The sequence below is a fragment of the Corticium candelabrum genome, chromosome 21, assembly GCF_963422355.1.
Source record: "Corticium candelabrum chromosome 21, ooCorCand1.1, whole genome shotgun sequence".
Lineage (NCBI taxonomy): Eukaryota > Metazoa > Porifera > Homoscleromorpha > Homosclerophorida > Plakinidae > Corticium > Corticium candelabrum.
In genome coordinates this window covers 5,690,921-5,712,439 of record NC_085105.1, presented here as the reverse complement: position 1 = coordinate 5,712,439, position 21,519 = coordinate 5,690,921, and the positions used below count along the sequence as shown (strand labels likewise).

General features: G+C 43.1%; 2 protein-coding genes across 2 annotated transcripts; one reads left to right on the top strand and one right to left on the bottom strand.

Annotated features, from left to right (window-relative positions):
- The first annotated feature begins 12,951 nt into the window (after window positions 1–12,951).
- LOC134196215 (ATP-dependent DNA helicase Q1-like) lies at window positions 12,952–13,702 on the top strand. Its single transcript, XM_062665291.1, has 4 exons — window positions 12,952–13,092; window positions 13,162–13,395; window positions 13,468–13,539; window positions 13,601–13,702. The coding sequence occupies exons 1-4, from the start codon at window positions 12,952–12,954 to the stop codon at window positions 13,700–13,702; spliced, it is 549 nt and encodes a 182-aa protein (XP_062521275.1).
- A 6,741-nt stretch (window positions 13,703–20,443) lies between these two features.
- LOC134196214 (uncharacterized protein K02A2.6-like) lies at window positions 20,444–21,286 on the bottom strand. Its single transcript, XM_062665290.1, has one exon. It carries the CDS (start codon window positions 21,284–21,286, stop codon window positions 20,444–20,446), a length of 843 nt encoding a protein of 280 aa, XP_062521274.1.
- Window positions 21,287–21,519: the final 233 nt, after the last annotated feature.

The window sequence follows — 21,519 nt, the reverse complement described above, 5'->3', positions numbered from 1 at the left end:
AAATTATCTAAGCCCTTCCTACAAAGGAAACCGGAAACACGTTCAACACAACAACTGACAGAGACTGTGCACAGAATGATATCACCTCGCTGCAAGAAACATGCAGAGCACTAGTACGTCGCCACAGCCTAGCGTCTAGCTTCTCACTGGACTAGCCTACTTACTAGCCCAGCACGTACCACAGGCATGGGCATGCAATGTGAAAATCAATGGATGTGTGTGTGTGTGTGTGTGTGTGTGTGTGTGTGTGCGTGTGCGTGTGTGTGTGTGTGTCTGTGTCTGTGTGCGTGTCTGTGTCTGTGTGCGTGTCTGTGTCTGTGTCTGTGTGCGTGTCTGTGTCTGTGTCTGTGTCTGTGTGCGTGTCTGTGTCTGTGTCTGTGTGCGTGTCTGTGTCTGTGTCTGTGTGCGTGTCTGTGTCTGTGTCTGTGTGCGTGTCTGTGTCTGTGTCTGTGTGCGTGTCTGTGTCTGTGTCTGTGTGCGTGTCTGTGTCTGTGTCTGTGTGCGTGTCTGTGTCTGTGTCTGTGTGCGTGTCTGTGTCTGTGTCTGTGTGCGTGTGTGTGTCTGTGTGTGTGCGTGTGTGTGTGTGTGTGTGTCTGTGTGCGTGTGTGTGTGTCTGTGTGTGTCTGTGTGTGTGCGTGCGTGTGTGTGTGTCTGTGTCTTGTCTCTCTGTGCGTGTGTGTGGTGTGTGTATTTATTGTGAATATCAATGTAAATTTTATTAATTTTTGTTTACTGGGTTTTTGTCATTATCTTGTTGCTAGAAGGTATAATTCTTTGATAACACAGGGACGCGTCGATGTGATTACATCACTTGCAGTTAACTATTGAGGTGGATGCTTTTCTAATGAAATTATATGAAATTATTGAACCACGCCTATTAGAAAAGAGGGGTTTCAACCCCCTTACCCCCTCTGGATCCGGCCCTGTATAATCTCATGCTTTCGTTGAGCCGGTGCTATCACATTTCGTTCCGTAATTCGTCGTATAGCGAGATTGATCTCGTACGTCTCCTAGCTGCATGGGAAATACTACTAGTAATGCGTGAGCCTCCGTCGAACGTCGCTTCCAATGAAAGCTACGAAGCAATACTCATTGGGAGTAGCTTCTATCCGGAGTGGAGCAAATTTATCTTCCCCCATTTAGTCTCCTGTACGTACACAGAGTGTATCCAAACACCACGACTGCCGACTACTTCTTCTGTCGACCGTAGACAGGATAGAAGCTGGTTCTAATTTTCCAAAGCTATAGCTATAAATTCTGTATGTGTTTGTGGATCGCGTTACGTAATTAGCTACGGTATCGGTAGTTGGCGACGCGCGTTAGCAAAAAGTCCCGTACGTAACGCGCGCACTATTCACGTTTGTGCATACTACAGCAGCGAGATTGGATGCTCGTAGATTTTCAGATAGCGCTACTTGAAATACAACGTTTCTGTTGTTTCTGATCAAAAATTGACGTCTTTCTAGCTAGATGTTCTCTCATGTCGCAGTGGCGGATTCAGAAATTGAGAAAGGAGGGGTCTATAAAAACAAAATTTTAACCACGCCTACTTCGCCTACTTTTGTTAGGATTCAGTCACTTTAATAATTAAGAACTTTGGAGCTGTCTCCCTTGGGCGTAAAAAAGCCAATTCCAAATAATTCCCCAGCAGAAACAAGAACTAGCTGCACCAGATGGTAGCAGCAAGCTAGCTATCTCAATCTAGGGTTATAGCAGCTAAGGCTATTTATATATGCCATACATATAATATTGTATACATTAATTAAGACATAATGTTTAGTACAATGTACACAGTGGAATTACATGATTTACATGTTAAACAGTTACAGTTAAACAGTTAAACAATTACATGATCAACAGTGCTCCAATATCGTCAGGAGAAAAAGCAGTGCTCGACTCAACTTGGGACAGAGTGGTGGCACTGGGTGACATTCGACTTGGACTTGTAAACATTAAAATTAAGCGGTGTTGTGATAGTTTGTATTCTATTTGCAGCTACATGTATGTAACTTAATATTTGAATTTAAGATTAATACTATTTATAATCTACTTACCAGAAGCATCTGGGGCCCCACAAGGGTCTCCTGTTACACAGTTTTGTGATGGCGAACCTATATCTGCACTTGAGTGTAACTCTCCCTCTGACTCTGTAGTAAAGGGAATAGTCAGTAAATGGTAATCCATTGAATTTTGTCAAACGCTATTATATATAGTATAAATGCAAATTTGTCATCTGCATTTACCTTCTCTGCTCCTTTTGGAGAAGAATGAAGTGATAGGTGTAGCAGCATGTCTCTTCATTTTGAAGTATTTGTTGACGACTTCACGGAATCAGTAGATGCGTGGGAGTGTAGAATGAAGTTCTCTGAGCATAATCAGATCTTATGGCCTCGATCTACCGTCATTCTTTTTGCGCGCTTACAACAAGCCTACAGTAACACGATCTCGGCAACCCAGCGAAAGGACTGGACCTTGGACCTGGTAGTTTCGAAACTTAGCTAGCTGTCTTTAATTAAATATACTGTTGAGTAACTCAGTTCATACAGTAACACAGTACCAAAGAACAGGTATTTTTGTATTAGAATGAAAAATCGAATCTGAAAACAGTAATGCTCAGCTCAAAGGGGGGGTCTATAGACCCCATAGACCCAGCCTGAATCCGCCACTGTGTCGAACAGCGCGTAGTGATTGGCTGCCCGGCCATTGTCCCTCATTGCCGCGTGCGACACAAAGAAGAATAATGCGGCGTGATTGGTCACTCGCTTGCATACCATACATTCGTGAAGCGTGACACCCATATATGGTCATTTTTGGCGTACATAGTCAGCCAGCCAGCCACAGAGATTTGGGGCAAATAGAACCCCGTTAGTATACCGCTCCTCGCAAGTCACGTGACTTCTTCAAAGTCCCGTTTCTTTGACTCGTAGCTTTCAAATGAAGCTACATGTAGTGACCGGATTCAGAAGAAAGCAGCGATAGCGTTTCCTATGAATCTTTTCTTGCAAGACGACGTCGATTGTTCATCATCACAGCTACAACATACTAAAGATTGCGGATGACATTGGTCGTGCGCAGCGGTGTATATACATGCATGCATGGTCTCATGAGACCTTCGGCTTCTCGAAGAACGATGAAATTCGTTTGTTTTGCGATTCTTCTGTAAAAAAGTAACAGACGGGTACAACTATTACCCGAACTTTACTCTGCGCTTCTCAATTTGACGACGGTTTGACCATATAATTGGCGAGCGAAGCGAGCCTCTCTCTTGTCATGTCAATTGAGCTCGAGATATATTATATTTATATATTTATATATTTATATGCGTACGTCAGCACTTGTCATATGCATTTACAGCAAGAAATAAAGACAAATCAACAAAACGACGATGCCAGATGAATGCAATTTTGACTCCGTAATATATGCGCTAAAAATTGAAGCAAGGGACCCCTTTTAAGGGGTCGACTCAATTGTAATTTGTTGGCGAGAAGAGTACAGACTCTTGCAAAATTATAAATCCATCTTACTCACGTGACATACAAAATATGTCAATGGTGTAAAATGATACCATCAGTTCCTTTCATGATTACTTGGTACTACCAACATCTAGCAATACTTGTGTTCCTAAAGTTAGAGCTACAGCTAAATATTTTGTTCGTCTTTCACTAAAGAAATCGAAGTGCGTTTGTCAGGCAGTAGACCACAAATGTCCAATCTGAACGGTTTCTTTGATACGCTTTCTACTACTGAGAGAACTTAACATTACATTCGTTGTCATGTTGCTAGAAATTGCAGTTTTGTCTTTGTTTGGCAGCAAATGAGCAAATTGTTTATGACGTAACAAACTCGTTCATATGATCTGTAATTGTTTAAGAAACAAACAAAAGCACTAAATCAATGCACTAATGTTTACAAGACGCAAAACTGTTGGCTTTAATGTTATTTCTTACTGCATAACGTAGAAATTCCTAAATTCCCTACTTCCGGTTATATTCTGTGATGGTCAGAATGTTGCAAGTTGAGAGAATGGCGCCAAATTGTCCTGTTTTTATACGCTGTTTGAGCTCACAGAGCGGCGAACGTCGGCAACCCTATAGTTCAGTCATCCTTTCGTTCCAATTTCAGTCCTTGCTTCGATTCTTTGCGTTGGTTCGTGTGTAACCATGCCTCGAGGAAAGCAGTGCAGCCCCAAGACTCTTAGCAAAATCGAAGTCCATCTTGAGAACGGGTTGTCAGAACGTGAAGTGGCACAAGCTGTAGGAGTCTCTCGTGGAGTGATTCAGAATGTCATCAGACGACTTCAAGACGGCAGCAGCGACTACAAAAGAAGATCAGGCCGAAGCAGAAAGACAACAACTCGAACTGACCGACATATCGAATTTGCTGCTCTTCGAGATCGCCAAGTCACTCTGCGAGAGCTTCAAGCGGACTTGACTGTCGTGACTGGCCAGCCTTTGTCACACTCCCTCATTAGTAGACGCCTGTCAGAGAAAGGTCTCAATGCTCGACGACCTCGTAAAAAACCGCTGCTTACCGATGAACATCGGCGAGTCCGGCGACAGTGGGCGGCTAATCACAGAGACTGGAGGGAAGACGACTGGACTAGAGTTCTTTTCACTGATGAATCGAAAATCAGCATTGGAAACTACGGCTGTACGTACGTCTGGCGCAGACAAGGAGAAGAACTTTCCCCAGAATGCTGTTTGTCAACAGTGCAGCATCCAGCTAGCGTCATGTTGTGGGGTTTCATGGCTTCTAGCGGAGTCGGTTCCATTCACAAAATTGAAGGAAAGCTAAACGCTACAGGCTACCAGGAGATCCTTGCCGACAAAATGTTGCCCGATGCCTACATTTTGATCGGCGAAGATTTCATTCTTTCAACAAGACGACGCCCCCATCCACACTGCGTTTACGACGAGAGAATGGCTTCGGGCTAATGACGTCACTGTTCTTGAGTGGCCGTCTCGCTCTCCAGACGCCAATCCAATAGAACATCTGTGGCACTGGCTGAAGTGAGGGTAAATCGTCTGCACCCTCGAACAGCAGCCGATCTCTGGGCGGCAGTGCAGACAGCGTGGGCGTCAATTCCTGTTGATTTTGTACAGACTTTAGTTGACAGTCTTCCGCGCCGCGTAGAAGCGATACGCAGAGCTAACGGCGGTTGGACAAAATACTAGATGGTAGCGTTTAAATATTAACGAGTTCTTGCTTATAAACCAATTACACTAAACGCCACAAATTTGTTTACTGTGATAAAATATTCACGTTACAGCACATGCGCGGACAGGATTTAGGAAGATAGTCATGTTTTTCCTCAACTTTGGACATTTACATTTTCTATTCAAGGTGCGAAGGGGTTTGAATTTAGACTCAGATAAACAGCAAATAATTTTGTGTTGGAAATATAACCTAAAAGCTTCTTTGTGACTGACAATGCTGTCAAAAACACGATGAAATGTACATTACGTAGGGTGGATTTATAATTATGCAAGAGACAGTAAAACGACTCTCGATTTTGCTCCTTTACGCGACTAAAGAGAAAAGGAGACTGATTTGTGACAAACGGAATGAAAAGGAAAAGCTAAAAGAAGAGAAGTCTGTTTTTTGAGTTTCGCGCGTTACTTTGATAGAAGTTATTGCTACGCAACCATTGTCACGTGACTATGCGATCATTGTTACGCGACTATCTCAGTAAACGAGTGAGACGATTGAAGCGTGAACGAAGAATTGAAGACAACTATAGTGTTTTGCGTTCAATTATCTGAACTCAGCGTTCAGTTACCCGATTCAGGCAAGCAATTATCTGAATTGGGCGTTCAGTTATCCGATTCGGGCATTCAATTATCCGATGTTCTGTCCTAATTAGAAGTACCAAATATAGAAATAATTATTTTAGTCGCACATTTTTTTCATGACGTATTTCTAGGATGCTCACTCACGTTTCAGCTGAACATTAAATGATTGATTCAAGAAAGGTGGGAAGGCAAAGTAGTGAAATTCGAGCTCTTGATTAGCTAAAAACCCGCTACGACGCATGATGGACTGTTGCATGGTATCACGCAAGACGCGCGATTTACAAAGTATGCGGATTACACCACGATTGACGGAGCAAGGCGTTGTTGTAGGCTTCCTAGATATGTAGATTTAGTTCGCTCACAACAGCTTAGTTAGACCTCAGTGGAAACGTGGGACACCAAGGGTGCGTTCGAATACTAGTTCTAGAACTGGAATTGTAGGGGGGGAAAAGTTCTATAGCGTTCGATTGGTAGTTCTGACAGTTCTAGAACTGTCAGAACAGTTCTAGCAGTTCTGCCTAGCGAGCTGGAATTGTTGGAACTGTCACGCCCTAAATGCAAAATTCCCGGAGGTTGACGAAGTGAAATGACGGGTACAGATGCTGAGGCCGTTGTGGACCTTCTTGTTTGCTATAATGAACACTTGTGGCGACCATCGGCTTGCCGAACACCAGAAGAACGACATTTGGGACTGATTACAGTGACCTTCTTGGCGCGAGCAGCTCCAAAAAACCGAAAGCGAAAGCACTGATGATGTCCGAACAGACTACAACAAGTGGAGTAGAAACGTCATGCTACTTCGTATTGACGCTTACCAGAAGTATGAGGCTTTGCGCATGCTCAACTTGCTGACAGTTCTAAGCGTTCGTTTGCTAGCAAGAGTTCCAACAGTTCTGACAGTTCTGACAGTTCCAGTTCTAGAACTGGAACTAGTATTCGAACGCACCCCAAGATTAGTGCAAAGGAAATTATCGTACAACACACGCTAAAAATTCACGCTAAAGTCAAGATTAATTACACATTATTGCGTCTAGACAGCTGATGAATGATGATATTTGAGCAGCTGCCCAATCGCAGACTATGTAAGTTATTCAGTTTTACATGATATTGCAGAACAGCCCTAACTAAGCAACGGATAATTGAACTCCTGAATGGGATAATTGAACGCAAAATACTTTAGAAGAGCAACTGAAAGTCTGTTTCCTGAGTTCCCGCGTTTGTTTGACAGAAACTATTGCTACGTAACGCAACCATTGTTACGTGAATTGGTAAAGACAGAACACCATCGCTCGCCAAACACAATGCTAACCGGGCATTTGCTAGTATATTTATATATTTATATGCGTACGTCAGCACTTGTCATATGGATTTAAGGCAAAACAGAAAGACAAATCGACAAAACGACGATGCCAGATGAATGCAATTTTGACTCCGTAACATATGCGCTAAAAATTGAAGCAAGGGACCTCTTTCGAGGGATCGACTCAATTGTAATTTTTTGGCGAGAAGAGTCAAGCGACTCTCAATTTTGTTCCCTTACGCGACTAAAGAGCAAAGGAGACTGATGCGTGAGAAACGGAATGGAAAGGAAAAGCTAAAAGAAGAGAAAAGTCTGTTTTTTGAGTTTCCGCGCGTTACTTTGATAGAAATTATTGCTACGCAACCATTATCACGTGACCATGCGATCATTGTTACGCCACTATCTCAGTAAACGAGTGAGACGATTGAAGCGTGAACGAACAATTGAAGACAACTATAGTATTTTGCGCTCAATTATTCGAACTCAGCGTTCAGTTACCCGATTCAGGCAAGCAACTATCCGAATTGGGAGTTCAGTTAACCGATTCGAGCATTCAATTATCCGATGTTCTATCCTAATTAGAAGTAACAAATATAAAAATAATTATTTTAGTCGCACATTTATTTCATGACATCTTTCTATGATGCTCACTCACGTTTCAGCTGAACAATAAATGATTGATTCAAGAAAGGTGGGAAGGCAAAGTAGTAAAATTCGAGCTCTTGATTAGCTAAAAACCCGCTACGACGCATGATGGACTGTTGCATGGTATCACGCAAGACGCGCGATTTACAAAGTGTGCGGATTACACCACGATTGACGGAGCAAGGCGTTGTTGTAGGCTTCTTAGATATGTGGATTTAGTTCGCTCCCAACAGCTTAGTTAGACCTCCGTGGAAACGTGGGACTCCAAGATTATTGCAAAGAAAATTATCGTACAACACACGCTAAAAATTCACGCTAAAGTCAAGATTAATTACAAATTATTGCGTCTATACAGCTGATGAATGATGATATTTGAGCAGCTGCCCAACCGCAGACTATGTAAGTTATTCAGTTTTACATGATATTGCACAACAGCCCTAACTAAGCAACGGATAATTGAACTCCTGAATGGGATAATTGAACGCAAAATACTTTAGAAGAGCAACTGAAAGTCTGTTTCCTGAGTTCCCGCGTTTGTTTGACAGAAACTATTGCTACGTAACGCAACCATTGTTACGTGAATTGGTAAAGACAGAACACCATCGCTCGCCAAACACAATGCTAACCGAGCATTTACTAGTATATTTATTGGCGAGCGAAGCGAGCCTCTCTCTTGTCATGTCAGTTGAGCTCGAGATATATTTTATTTATATATTTATATGCGTACGTCAGCATTTGTCATATGGATTTACGGCAAAACGGAAAGGCGGATCGACAAAACGACGATGCCAGATGAATGCAATTTTGATTCCGTAACATATGCGCTAAAATTGAAGCGAGGGACCCTTTTCGAGGGGTCGACTTAATTGTAATTTTTTGGCGAGAAGAGTAAAACGACTCTCGATTTTGCTCCCTTACGCGACTAAAGAGCAAAGGAGACTGATACGTGACAAACGGGATGGAAAGGAAAAGCTAAAAGAAGAGAAAAGTCTGTTTTTTGAGTTTCCGCGCGTTACTTTGACAGAAATTATTGTGACGCAACCATTATCACGTGACTACGTGACCATTGTTACGCGACTATCTTAGTAAACGAGTGAGACAATTGAAGCGTGAACGAAAAATTGAAGACGATTATAGTATTTTGCGTTCAATTATCCGATTTGGGCGTTTAGTTATCCGATTCGGGCATTCAATTATTCGACTCAGGTATTCAATTATCCGATGTTCTGTCTTAGAAGTACTAAATTTATAGAAATAATTGTTTCAGACTGATACGTAAAGTCAAAACGGCGCACATTTCTTTCATGACGTCTTTCTATGATGCTCACTCACGTTTCAGCTGAACAATAAATGATTGATTCAAGAAAGGTGAGAAGGCGAAGTAGTGAAATTCGAGCTCTTGATTAGCTAAAAACCTGCTAAGACGCATGATGGACTGTTGCATGGTATCACGCAGGACGCGCGGTTTACAAAATATGCGAATTACACCAAGATTGACGGGATAAAACCGTTGTTGTAGGCTTCCTAGATATGTAGATTTAGTTCGCTCACAACAGTTCGGTTAGACCTCCGCGGAAACGTGGGACACCAAGATTAGTGCAAAGAAAAATATCGTACAACACAAGCTAAAAATCCATGCTAAAGTCAAGATTAATTATAAATTATTGCGTCTAGACAGCTGATGAATGATGATATTTGAGCAGCTGCCCAACCGCAGACTATGTAAGTTATTCAGTTTTCCATGATATTGCACAACAGCCGTAAGGAACGGATAATTGAACGCCTGAATCGGATAATTGAACGTCCAATTCGGATAATTGAACTCCAAATACTATAGAAGAGCAACTGAAAGTCTGTTTCCTTAGTTCCCGCGTTTGTTTGACAGAAACTATTGCCACGTAATGAAACCATTGTTACACGAATTATCACTCAATAGGTAAAGATAGAACACCATCGCTCGCCAAACACAATGCTAACCGAGCATTTACTAGTATTTATATATTTATATATATACGTGCGTCAGCACTTGACATATGGATTTAAGGCAAAACAGAAAGACAAATCGATAAAACGACGATGCCAGATGAATGCAACTTTGACTCCGTAACATATGCGTTAAAAATTGAAGCAAGGGACCCCTTTCGAGGGGTCGACTCAATTGTAATTTGTTGGCGAGAAGAGTCAAACGACTCTCGATTTTGCTCCCTTACGCGACTAAAGAGCAAAGGAGACTGATTTGTGACAAATGGAATAAAAAGGAAAAGCTAAAAGAAGAGAAAAGTCTGTTTTTTGAGTTTCCGCGTGTTACTTTGATAGAAATTATTGCTACGCAACCATTGTCACGTGACTATGCGATCATTGTTACGCGACTATCTCAGTAAACGAGTGAGACGATGGAAGCGTGAACGAAGAATTGAAGACAACTATAGTATTTTGTGTTCAATTATCCGAACTCGGCGTTCAGTTACCCGATTCAGGCAAGCAATTATCCGAATTGGGCGTTCAGTTATCCGATTCGGGCATTCGATTATCTGACATACAGTTATCCGATGTTCTGTCCTAATTAGAAGTACAAAATATGTAAATAATTGGCGAGCGAAGCGAGCCTCTCTCTTGTCATGTCAATTGAGCTCGAGATATATTTTATTTATATATTTATATATTTATATATTTATATATTTATATATTTATATGCGTACGTCAGCACTTGTCATATAGATTTACGGCAAAACGGAAAGGCGGATCGAAAAAACCACGATGCCAGATGAATGCAATTTTGACTCCGTAACATATGCGCGAAAATTGAATAACGTGTCCCCTTTCGAGGGGTCGACTCGATTGTAATTTCGTGGCGATAAGAGTAAAACGACTCTCGATTTTGCTCCCTTACGCGACTAAAGAGCAAAGGAGACTGATGCGTGACAAACGGAATGGAAAGTAAAAAGCTAAAAGAAGGGAAAAGTCTGTTTTTTGAGTTTCCGCGCGTTACTTTGACAGAAATTATTGTGACGCAACCATTATCACGTGACTACGCGACCATTGTTACGCGTCTATCTTAGTAAACGACTGAGACAATTGAAGCGTGAACGAAAAATTGAAGACAGCTATAGTATTTTGCGTTCAATTATCCGATTCAGGCAATCAATTATCCGAATTGGGCGTTTAGTTATCCGATTCGGGCATTCAATTATTCGACTCAGGTATTCAATTATTCGATGTTCTGTCTTAGAAGTACCAATTTATAGAAATAATTGTTTCAGTCTGATACGTCAAGTAAAAACGGCGCACATTTCTTTCATGACGTCTTTCTATGATGCTCACTCACGTTTCAGCTGAACAATAAATAATTGACTCAAGAAAGGTGAGAAGGCGAAGCAGTGAAATTCGAACTCTTGATTAGCTAAAAACTCGCTAAGAAGCATGATAAACTGTTGCATGGTATCACGCAGGACGCGCGGTTTACAAAGTATGCGGATTACACCACGATTGACTGATCAAGGCGTTGTTGTAGGCCTCCTAAATATGTAGATTTAGTTCGCTCACAACAGCTTAGTTAGACCCTCGCTGAAATGTGGGACACCAAGATTAGTGCAAAGGAAATTATTGTACAACACACGCTAAAAATTCACGCTAAAGTCAAGATTAATTACAAATTATTGCGTCTATACAGCTGATGAATGATGATATTTAAGCAGCTGCCCAACCGCAGACTATGTAAGTTATTCAGTTTTCCATGATATTGCACAACAGCCGTAAGCAACGGATAATTGAACGCCTGAATCGGATAAAATTGAACACCAAATACTATAGAAGAGCAACTGAAAGTCTGTTTCCTGAGTTCCCGCTTTTGTTTGACAGAAACTATTGCTACGTAACGCAACCATTGTTACACGAATTGGTAAAGACAGAACACCATCGCTCGCCAAACACAATGCTAACCGAGCATTTACTAGTTGCTAGAGATGACATCTCGTCTTTTCTGTCATAATGCGCGGGATTGTTGGCGAGCGAAGCGAGTTTCTCTCTTGTCATGTCAATTGAGGTCGAGATATATTAGACTCGTGCCCAGTCCTCCTCCGCGCTAGGTTGCTTACACCACGTGCGCTAGCTGTCACGTGTGTATACGTCCATGTGGTTTCACACGTGTGGTTGGCCTAAGCACGGAGGAGGACTGGGACCACGCTTCGTCACGTGACATGCTTTGAGTCTAATTAAGTTATTTAGCTCAGCCCCCTGGTCTCAGCTAAGATTTCTAATAGTTTGCAGAGGCTCTGCTAAACGACACAGCAGGTGGTAGATTAGCAAGAGCCTAACAACTTGCCTACAACCGGTCAGTCGCCTGGCCTCACAAATCAACGCCATCATGCACATGCACGATCCTCCTCGCAAAACTGCGCCGGCTAGCAGAGTATAGCGTAGGATAACGCAGCCCATGGCGGACATATTTCGTACAGCTGGCTACCTTCACAAATCTAGAGCACACGCCTACGCATAGCTAGTTGAGCGCCAATTTCAAATGGGACACGTTGAGAAGCTGTGTGGCGTACTGCGAGAGGTCTATGGATACCCTTCACTGCGCAGAGGCCAGCTTGAAGCATCCGTCGCCATCATGCAGGGCCAGGACGTTGTCGTTCGGATGACTACGGGCAGTGGAAAGTCCTGTGTTACCAACTGCCAGTCTTAGCGCTGGAGAAGTGTTGCCTTGTCATCAGTCCTTTGAATTCGCTGATGAATGACCAGGTGCATTAGAAATATCTAGACGTTCGATCCTAGTTTGCTAACCAGATTAATGATTAGGTTGAAACTCTAAAACAATTACAAGTGCCTGCAGCTGCTATTCCACTCAGGTCTCGGTCACTGACTGCTGGCCAAGCAGCTCAGTACATTACCAGCAACAAATTCAGTGAGTTCAAATATCTTTAGTTCAAGTACCTACAATGCATCTATGAGCTTAATTAATGGCCCACATTCTATAGTCTTCATGTCCCCTGAGACTGCTCTTAGCAAGGTCTGGCTGGAGTGTTTCAGCAAGTCTCAGTGCAATAACTTAATTGGATTAATTGCTGTGGATGAAGCACACTGCATCTGTGACTGGTACCATTACAAGTATTCGACCATTGCTTACATGACCCTTATAATGTGTTATAGGGGTAATAAATTCCGACCGCAATTCAAAGAATTGCGAAAACTTAGGAGTTTCTCCAATGTCCTGTTATGGCAATGACTGCTACAGCACCTAGCAAAATGCTGAGAGAGATTAGCCAGTTTCTCTGTATGACCAGAAAGGTGCTTGTTTCATACCCACTGGATCGGCCCAACATCTTTTTGTATGCAAAGAAGACACCTCAGAGCCAGGTTGTTGCATTATATTGTCAGCTGCAAGGTCATGCACATTGTAATTATCACATTGACCTTTACCTGCAGAAGGCCATTCTATCCTTGCTGTTTGGGTTAACGTCACTTGAGAGTTTCCCCAAAACTATCGTTTATGTTCAGCGGAAAGTGAAAGCAGTAAAGTTATGGCAATGTCTATCATCAAGAGGTTTGCAAGTTGGCCTCCATCATTCCAGCCTCAGAGCTGACACCAGCAGGCAGGTGGAAATGCAGTTTAAAACTGGCAAGATTTTGGTGGTAATAGCCACAATTGGCTTTAGCATGGTGAGAAGTCCCCATTCCATACAGTATAGGGTAAAGTAGACTAGTACATTGATCTCCAAGTGTTGTTGGCAGGGCATTGACATTCCTGATGTTCACATGGTAGTGAATTTGGGATTACCATCTACTATTGAAGAGTGGTTTCAAGTAGGTTGTTGCAGTTCTAATGTGGTAACATTAGCAATCATTGCTTTGGTGCAGATGATAGGAAGAGCAGGAAGAGATGGCCATAAGTCAACTGCAGCCATTGTGTTCCATCCCAAAGAACTCAGAAAAAAGACCAAGGACATCCGCATCAACAGCATCCTAGGAGGAGGCTGCATTAGAAGAGGCCTTCTGACTGCCCTAGACTCCGAAGAAATTCCTGTCCGTTGCGAATCTAGCCCATGCTGCACAGGATGCACAGAAGTAACCATAGACCCAAATGGCTATATCGTGCCACAACAGACTCACCGCACATGTTCAGCTCGCCGTTCCAGAAAACACAAGCGACGGGACGTGAGTAACTCTTAGTCAGTCAGTTCCTGTAGCTGCTCCAAGAAACTGTTTGCGATTTTCAGGTGACGGATGCAGAAAAGAGCATACTCTTTGAGGCCCTGGCTTCATGGCGAGAGAGAACCTTCGAAAGGAATGGCAGAGCCTTCTTGGGGCCCCAGTCAATTGTCACAAACCGAACTATTAGGGAGATAGTTGACAATTGTGGCAATTTTTTGGAAGTAGAAGACCTGTCCGCTGTCTCAAATTTGGACCAACACTACTCCTCTGAGATACATTCTGTCGTTAGGAACGCCCTCGAAGAACACTACATTGACAGTCCACAAAAACGCCACAAGAGGAGCATGAAACGAAGCTTAACATCGGAGCAAGCAACTGATTCAAGCGAAAAGCGAAGGCCACTTGGAGACATGCAACTTGCTCCACCTGCAGCCAATGACGCGCATGCCCAGAGATAGAAGTAGTGAAATAATTGTGTAATTACACAGAAAAGAATTTCGTAGCATAATTTCCGAGACTTCGCCTGTTCCAATACTACCGCGAGTACGGTATCACAGTAATCGCCGGTACGTACGTATAGATAGCATGCACTGTGAGAACGTCACTATTAGAATAAATAGAAATACATGCAGTTATGGGCTGCAATTTTGAACACTCTCTATTAGCCCAACTGCATGCTGTAACACATTCCTACCAAAGGAGCAACTACTATAGCGACCACTGATGGTCTCGCTCGATATGCATGCAGCCCCAACATAAAAATCAACACAACAACTAGAAAGGTGGTGCTGTTGCCTTGACATTTACTAATGACCCTAGCATTCCACATCTTCTATAAGCACTTCCGGCTCTAGCTCATATTCTGCCTGAGAGTCACAGTCTTCAGATAGATAGGAGTCAATGTCACATGACCTAGTTAAGTAAGCCTTCAACCATCCTTGCTCCAACTTTTCAAGTCCTTTCTCTCTTGGATCTGGCTTGGTGACTTTGCCTTTACGTCCTTCTACTTGAGCTGCAACCCCACTGGCATTTATGGCTGCACTCATAAAAAAAACATCGTTCTCAGCTGAGGGTGTTGTATGAGCCCTTTGACTTAGTGTTGATGACAGCTCAGTCCCTGCCTTGTGAGCAGCTTCCATCAAAAACAAGGCAGTCCTAGATATGACCTTGACATGGTCAAACGAAAATGTTGGTGCTGATGACATAGCATTCTTCATGATCCTATACACAACATTCTGAATAACTGACAACTGACTGCATGATGCAGCTATGCAGCTATGCCACTTACAAGTTGTAATGCTCCAACATTTGGTCAATTGGCTTGCCTCCTCCGCTTTCGCCTGTCATATTGACTGTCCTGTTATAGGTCTGTATGTAGGCCATGGATGGTGACCATTCAGCTTTCAAGTTAGCTAACAGGTTTGCTGCCTCTGTAGAATAATTCCTTCGCCCAGACCCAAGAAACATGACAAGCCAGTACTTCCACGCTGAAATAATTCTAGGACCGTCTTCTCGTCTGATAGAGTCCCTTAGTCGTAGATAAAGAAATCCCATATACAATAAACGTCTATGCAACATGTACAATTCATCAACTTTGGTGAGCACCAAAGTTGACTCACAGGGGAGCACAGAACATTGGACAATCTTTTCAGCCTTGCACCGCAGCCATGAATGCGTCTTCTTTGTGGAGTCAGCTATGTTGTCTGAAGGCGAATGTAAGTTGAAATGATTTGTGATTGCTGCCAGTAGATGAGCTTCAAATGCATGTAGAAGAAACTCATCTCCCACATTAAAGACTTTGACATCTCGTCCCACCTGCCTTCTTCCACTGATATCTTATAAATGACAGAGAGAGCCGCTGTCTCTCTCAGAGCCCCAGGTAGTCATAAAAATAACTCGTAAACATTCCCAAGCAAAGTGGAAATCTCCTAAACAGGGAGATGCACCACATGTCTAAACTTTAAGACAGTTAATTCCTCACTCACCAGGACATTCACACGCCCAATGCAGCTTATGCTCAGGATCTTTCTCAAATGATCGCATCAGTTTGGCCCCTCTAATATTACTACATGTCTTCTGATCACCAACCACAGCCTAGACAAAAGTTTTAGTCACTAACAGTACCACACTTTCTTTCCACTTTCCTGCGCATTAATTATTAATTTAATAAACACTAATACTACTAGCAGATTCAAACCTAACATTAACAACAATGCTTTCAAGTTGAAACAATTACCATGCATGCCAACTGACTCAAAATGTTCTCAATTGTTAGATGCTGCTAAAACATTAATTACAGGCTTGAATGGGACCACTATTGTTCAGCCATTATGCTCGAGATCATACAGCATGCTGCCTGCAGATTTGCATGAGTATAATTAACTATTATTCAAACTGCTTGCAGTGCAATGTGAAAAGTCAAAGATTCATTCCTCTAATACTTACAATGGTTATTTTCAAGCTAACCAATACAAGGTTGACATAGATACTATACAATGAAAAAGACAAAATTTAATGTTCAGATTTTAGCTTATCACTTGTAAAACTTATAAGCCCCACAGAGGTAATGTATTCTGATTTATAGTCGTAAATAAGGCATTAAGAGTGGTGGAAGCCCCCTAAAATTCAAATTTGCGCGTAAATTGTCCATAGGTAAATAAACTAACACAAAGCCAAAATTATTACCTCTTAATTAAACAAGCAATGAACAGAACATAAACAGCCTGATAAAATCTGAACACGTTGACAATGCATAGGATTACAGACCTGCATATCAGGTTTCTCTTTTCTAGTATCCCTATAAAAATGTTCCAGGATCATAATGTTGTTGTCAGTGGAGCCTCATCAATGTCCAGGATTTCCAGTGGCACAATCTGTGACTTTGAGGAAGGAATTCTAGGGTGATGTCGTTTCTCCCTCTTAAGATGGGACAGGCATTCGAGTTTCTCCACCATGAATGCCATGACAAACTCCACTGCGTCGAGCATAAGTGTCTCGTCATCTTCTTTACTAGGAAGTAAGTCTTCTTTATGAAGCTCTGACCGCTGTTTCTGCAATTAAACACAGCATGGTTAGTGTGAGACAATCGAGTTGACCACAGCAGAATCTCTCTGGTATACACTACAGTGTACACACCTGTGGTCCAGCATCCCAACTGGGAGGAGAGTTTTTCACTTTGATAACTAGTCTTGTGGTCAAGTTCCACATAGTGGCTGACACACCTGCAGTTACATAACAGACTGTCAGTCCTAGCTATACAAATAATATATACAAAGTTGTTACATAAGATAATACACTCTTAGGCCATGCATGCCTTGTATTTCTACATCTGCCCATTGATCAATCTGTTTAGTAATCAACACTAAATTTCTGTGTACATGGCTGTGCCTGTACACATTCCACCTCCAGTCATAAGTTCTGAAAATAATTTGCTGTAATATTGGAGTACTTTAATTAATTAAGTTGGGCCAGAAATTAAAAGTGATTGAATGACAATCAGTAAAGTAAATGTTCTGTGTGACAGCTATAGATTCACCAGTTAATTAATTGACTTACCGTTTCTTTCATGACGCACACCTTTGTACAAATTCAGATTGTCATACACCCAGATGTGTGTTTCTTTCGTGAGCTGCTGTACATCCTGGTAATCATTCGCCAAGTTCTTTAGACGTCGCCAAACCTGTTGATATGATTGTGAGACGCCAAGATGGTTGAGGTCTGTAATTGCTTGTTTTCCTGCACCGCGAGCAACAAGCATGTAGGCTGTTAGGAGTGCCATCCCACTGCTTTGGTGATCTCTAAACTTTAGTGCCACAGTGCCGGTGATGAGAGCCTGCAGGCGTGTGGTGTCAGCCTCCTCGTCGGCTTTCCCTTTGACCAGCGCTTGCAAGATGCCAAACAAATGAGGGCTTTGACGACGCATCGTGTCTTCGATGTCTTTCACGGAAAACGGCTTAAATCTTGCCACGAAACAGGCCCTCGACCAAGAGAACAGCAGTCGGACTCCCGCAAACGTTCCATCTCGGACGACAGAGTCGTTTCTACTAATTGCCAATTGATTGGCGTCTCCGCATAATCTCTTGAGACATGTTGCTTCGCTGGAGTTGGACAAGTTCCACTTGCTTGATTCGAATCTTGTCGATTTCTCCTTGTGACTCCTACAGGTCAAACAGGCACTTTGCACGTGCACACCTCTTGTACGTATGCGTATCTTACTTGCATAAGGCGAGGGGCGATTCCGCAAGTCTGAAGCGTCAGTAGACTGTGCTATAACTCCAACAGAGACTGGTGCGAAGGCAATACCATCGTAGACGTATGTTTTGGTGGCATGGTCCATCCTGTGGCGAGCTTCCGGGAAAGCTTGTCTCACAATACGAGCCACCTCGACGTGACTGATATTAGTTTGAAATTGATCCAACAAAATCTGCTGGACGTAACTAACAGGGACGACTGAACGCGGTGCTCTGGCAGATACAGGGATCAGGACCCGTCGCAGTCTTTTAAAAAAGAGAGGCTTTACCTTCACGTACACGTGTGGCTCAACAGATATCTAGAAGGTTTAGGCGCGCGCGAATGCACATGTACTTACCATTGAGACCGCTCTTCTCGAAAGTCCTTCTCTAGTCGCAATCTCACGGACATGAACACCATCAACAAGTTATCGACACGTAATGGATTAGTGGCTCTATAATTGTTGTGTACTTAGTCTTTCTAATTGTTTGATTGTGCATTACAAAAGCCCTCCTACGGAAACTATCATGCTAAATAGAAGTAGTGTCTACCAATCATGCCACGCCATTTCAGTCACGTTACAAACATGTTTGTCACGTGACGAAACATGGTCCCAGTCCTCCTCCGTGCTTAGGCCAACCACACGTGTGAAATCACATGGACGTATACACACGTGACAGCTAGCGCACGTGGTGTAAGCAACCTAGCGCGAAGGAGGACTGGGCACGAGTCTAGAGATATATTATATTTATATGTGTACGTCAGCACTTGTCATATGGATTTACGGTAAAACGAAAAGATGGATCGACATAACGACGATGTCAGATGAATGCAATTTTGACTCCGTAACATATGCGCTAAAAATTGAAGCAAGGGACCCCTTTCGAGGGGTCGACTCAATTGTAATTTATTGGCGAAAAGAGTCAAACGACTCTCGATTTTGCTCCCTTACGCGACTAAAGAGCAAAGGAAACTGATTTGTGACAAACGGAATGAAAAGCAAGAGCTAAAAGAAGAGAAAATCTGTTTTTTGAGTTTCCGCGCGCTACTTTGACAGAAATTATTGCGACGCAACCATTATCACATGACAACGCAACCATCGTTACGCGACTATCTCAGTAAACGAGTGAGACGATTGAAGCGTAAACGAAGAATTGAAGACAACTAGAAGAAGAGCAAATGACAGTCTGTGCGCAAGTGAGTGTTTCCTACAGCTGAGTTCCCGCGTTTGTTTGACAGAAACCATTGGTATGTAACGCAACCATTGTTACGTGAATAGGTAAAGACAGAACACCATCGCTGGCCGAACACAGTGCTAACCAAGCATTTACTAGTTACGTCACCTATTGTTGGTGTCCTAAAGGACTGCTGATTGTACGCGTTCAAAGGCGTATGATGCACTGCAAGTGCCATTTCTGATCTGCCATTTCACCGCTATGCTAGGCTACGCTGCAATCTCTTACCAACACTCGTCAGCGGCCTAAAATCGCAATGTCGACAAGTACAGAGGCTAGAACAACGCCAAAGCCCAATCGAAAGCTCAGTTCCTAGCTAATATCATTAGTATGACACGCGCTGAAGAATTTAATTGCATCCTTACTGCCGCCTAGAAAGGCAGTACACATCCGGAGCTGCAATCCACACTGTGCGTCTGGGGCGAGGCTACACCAACCCCGCTTCTGTCTGGATGGATGGATGGATGGTGTAACGCACCGATCGACACGACGCCGGTCTCCGATCGTCACGAAACGCCGGCGACCGGATTGAGTTCGACCGTTCCATCAATGGCGACCACTAAAGAGGTCTTGTACATACTCGTTAGCCTCGACGCTAGGCCATCTTCGCCTTATGTGGTGGAGTCACATGACCGGAAAAGAAGTTGCCACCGTAAGACACATTATGTCATGTTGCGATTGGTTACTCAAACATTATGCCTGCAATTAAATTAGCTTAATGATTATTGCTAGGCGGTGCCTGTAGAGTCAGTTAGTTAATTAGCAATAGAATGCGGGCGCATAAGAAATGAACGAAAACCTACGTCTATGCGTGCACACAGGACTGGTGCCGCTTTGCGAGTGTAATTTCATCTGTGCCTCCAAAGATTCTGTGACGAGAAGTCCTCTAGATCTCAGGACCTCTACAATCCGAATGTTGAGTCCGACACCGGTTCTCACAATCCTGGATTTATTTAGGATAACGATTCTACACGTGTCACTCACGCATGCGCACTACGCAATACCCAACATTCCTCAGGCCTAATGAACCATAACCCAACAAAAAGAATTAAAGCAAAAGTTCCTTGGTGTCTCTACTCTCCCAGTACTGACTAAACTAAAGTTTCTAGCATCATGACCTGGTAGTCTTTTGGCCATTCTGGTGTCCGTATCTTTCTTCCAGATCGGGTGGTTCTTGCTTTGAGCAGTGATTCGACTGCGTTGTCTTCTGTGAATGGTGATTCTACTGCGGTGTCTTCTTGCGAGAGTGTCTCCTCGAGCGTTGTCGTGTCGGTGGGTGGTGGTACCGGTGACGCCACTAGTTTTGTCTGGAATATTGCCCGTGTGGGTGCTATAATTCCTGTTGCGACCGGTGTTTCCTGGTATTCCGTCGGATTGTGTCCGATCGCCCGCTCTCCCACCACAGTGTTATATCCCGACCGCAGCTGGTCAGTGTGTTGCCTGTGAACTGACTCGTTGACGAGTATGGTGTAAGAGACTGGTCCTGTTCGTTCTATGACTGTTCCTGGCAGCCATTTCGGCCCTTGCCTATAGTTCCTGGCCATTATGCTCTGTCTGGCTTGAAATGATCTTAGTGGTTTGCTCTCGTTCTTTAGTGTCTTGTCATCTACCGTTGTTTTCACGTCCGGTCTCGTCAAATCCAACTTAGTTCGCAGATTGCGTCCGAACATGAGTTCTGCTAGGCTCAGTTCTGTCGTGGCATGTGGAGCGGTACGGTAGGCGAACAAAAATTTGTCTAGTTTGTGCTGTGTTGTAATCTCGGTGTGGTCGGCTCGTTTGAAAGTCCGCACCAAGTATTCCGCTATCCCGTTCGTTGAAGGGTGATACGGTGCTCCAGTCACATGTTTGATTCCGTTTGCCTTCGTCAATTTCCTGAAAACTTCGGAGGTAAACTGTGGCCCGTTATCCGACACAATCTGGTGTGTGATCCCCATACGAGCTATCACTGTTCGTAAGTTGTGTGACTGTCTCCTCGGCCGTTGTAGTTTTTGTCTCTACGATCTCAGATTGATTGATTGATTGATTGATTGATTGATTGATTGATTGAGACTTTATTTTACGACGGGAATCCCTCGACACAGTGGCCGATCTTCCGGGAACCGTGCTTACAAGAAACTATTTACACTATTAATTACACTAAATCTAATCAAGCATACATATATAGTTC

Coding starts and splice junctions, on each gene's coding strand:
- LOC134196215 (XM_062665291.1), top strand. CDS start 12,952: ATGGCAATGACTGCTACAGCACCTAGCAAAATGCTGAGAGAGATTAGC. Junction 13,093..13,161: donor AGAAGACACCTCAGAGCCAG/GTTGTTGCATTA, acceptor CTTTACCTGCAG/AAGGCCATTCTATCCTTGCT. Junction 13,396..13,467: donor CCACAATTGGCTTTAGCATG/GTGAGAAGTCCC, acceptor TGTTGTTGGCAG/GGCATTGACATTCCTGATGT.
- LOC134196214 (XM_062665290.1), bottom strand. CDS start 21,286: ATGGGGATCACACACCAGATTGTGTCGGATAACGGGCCACAGTTTACC.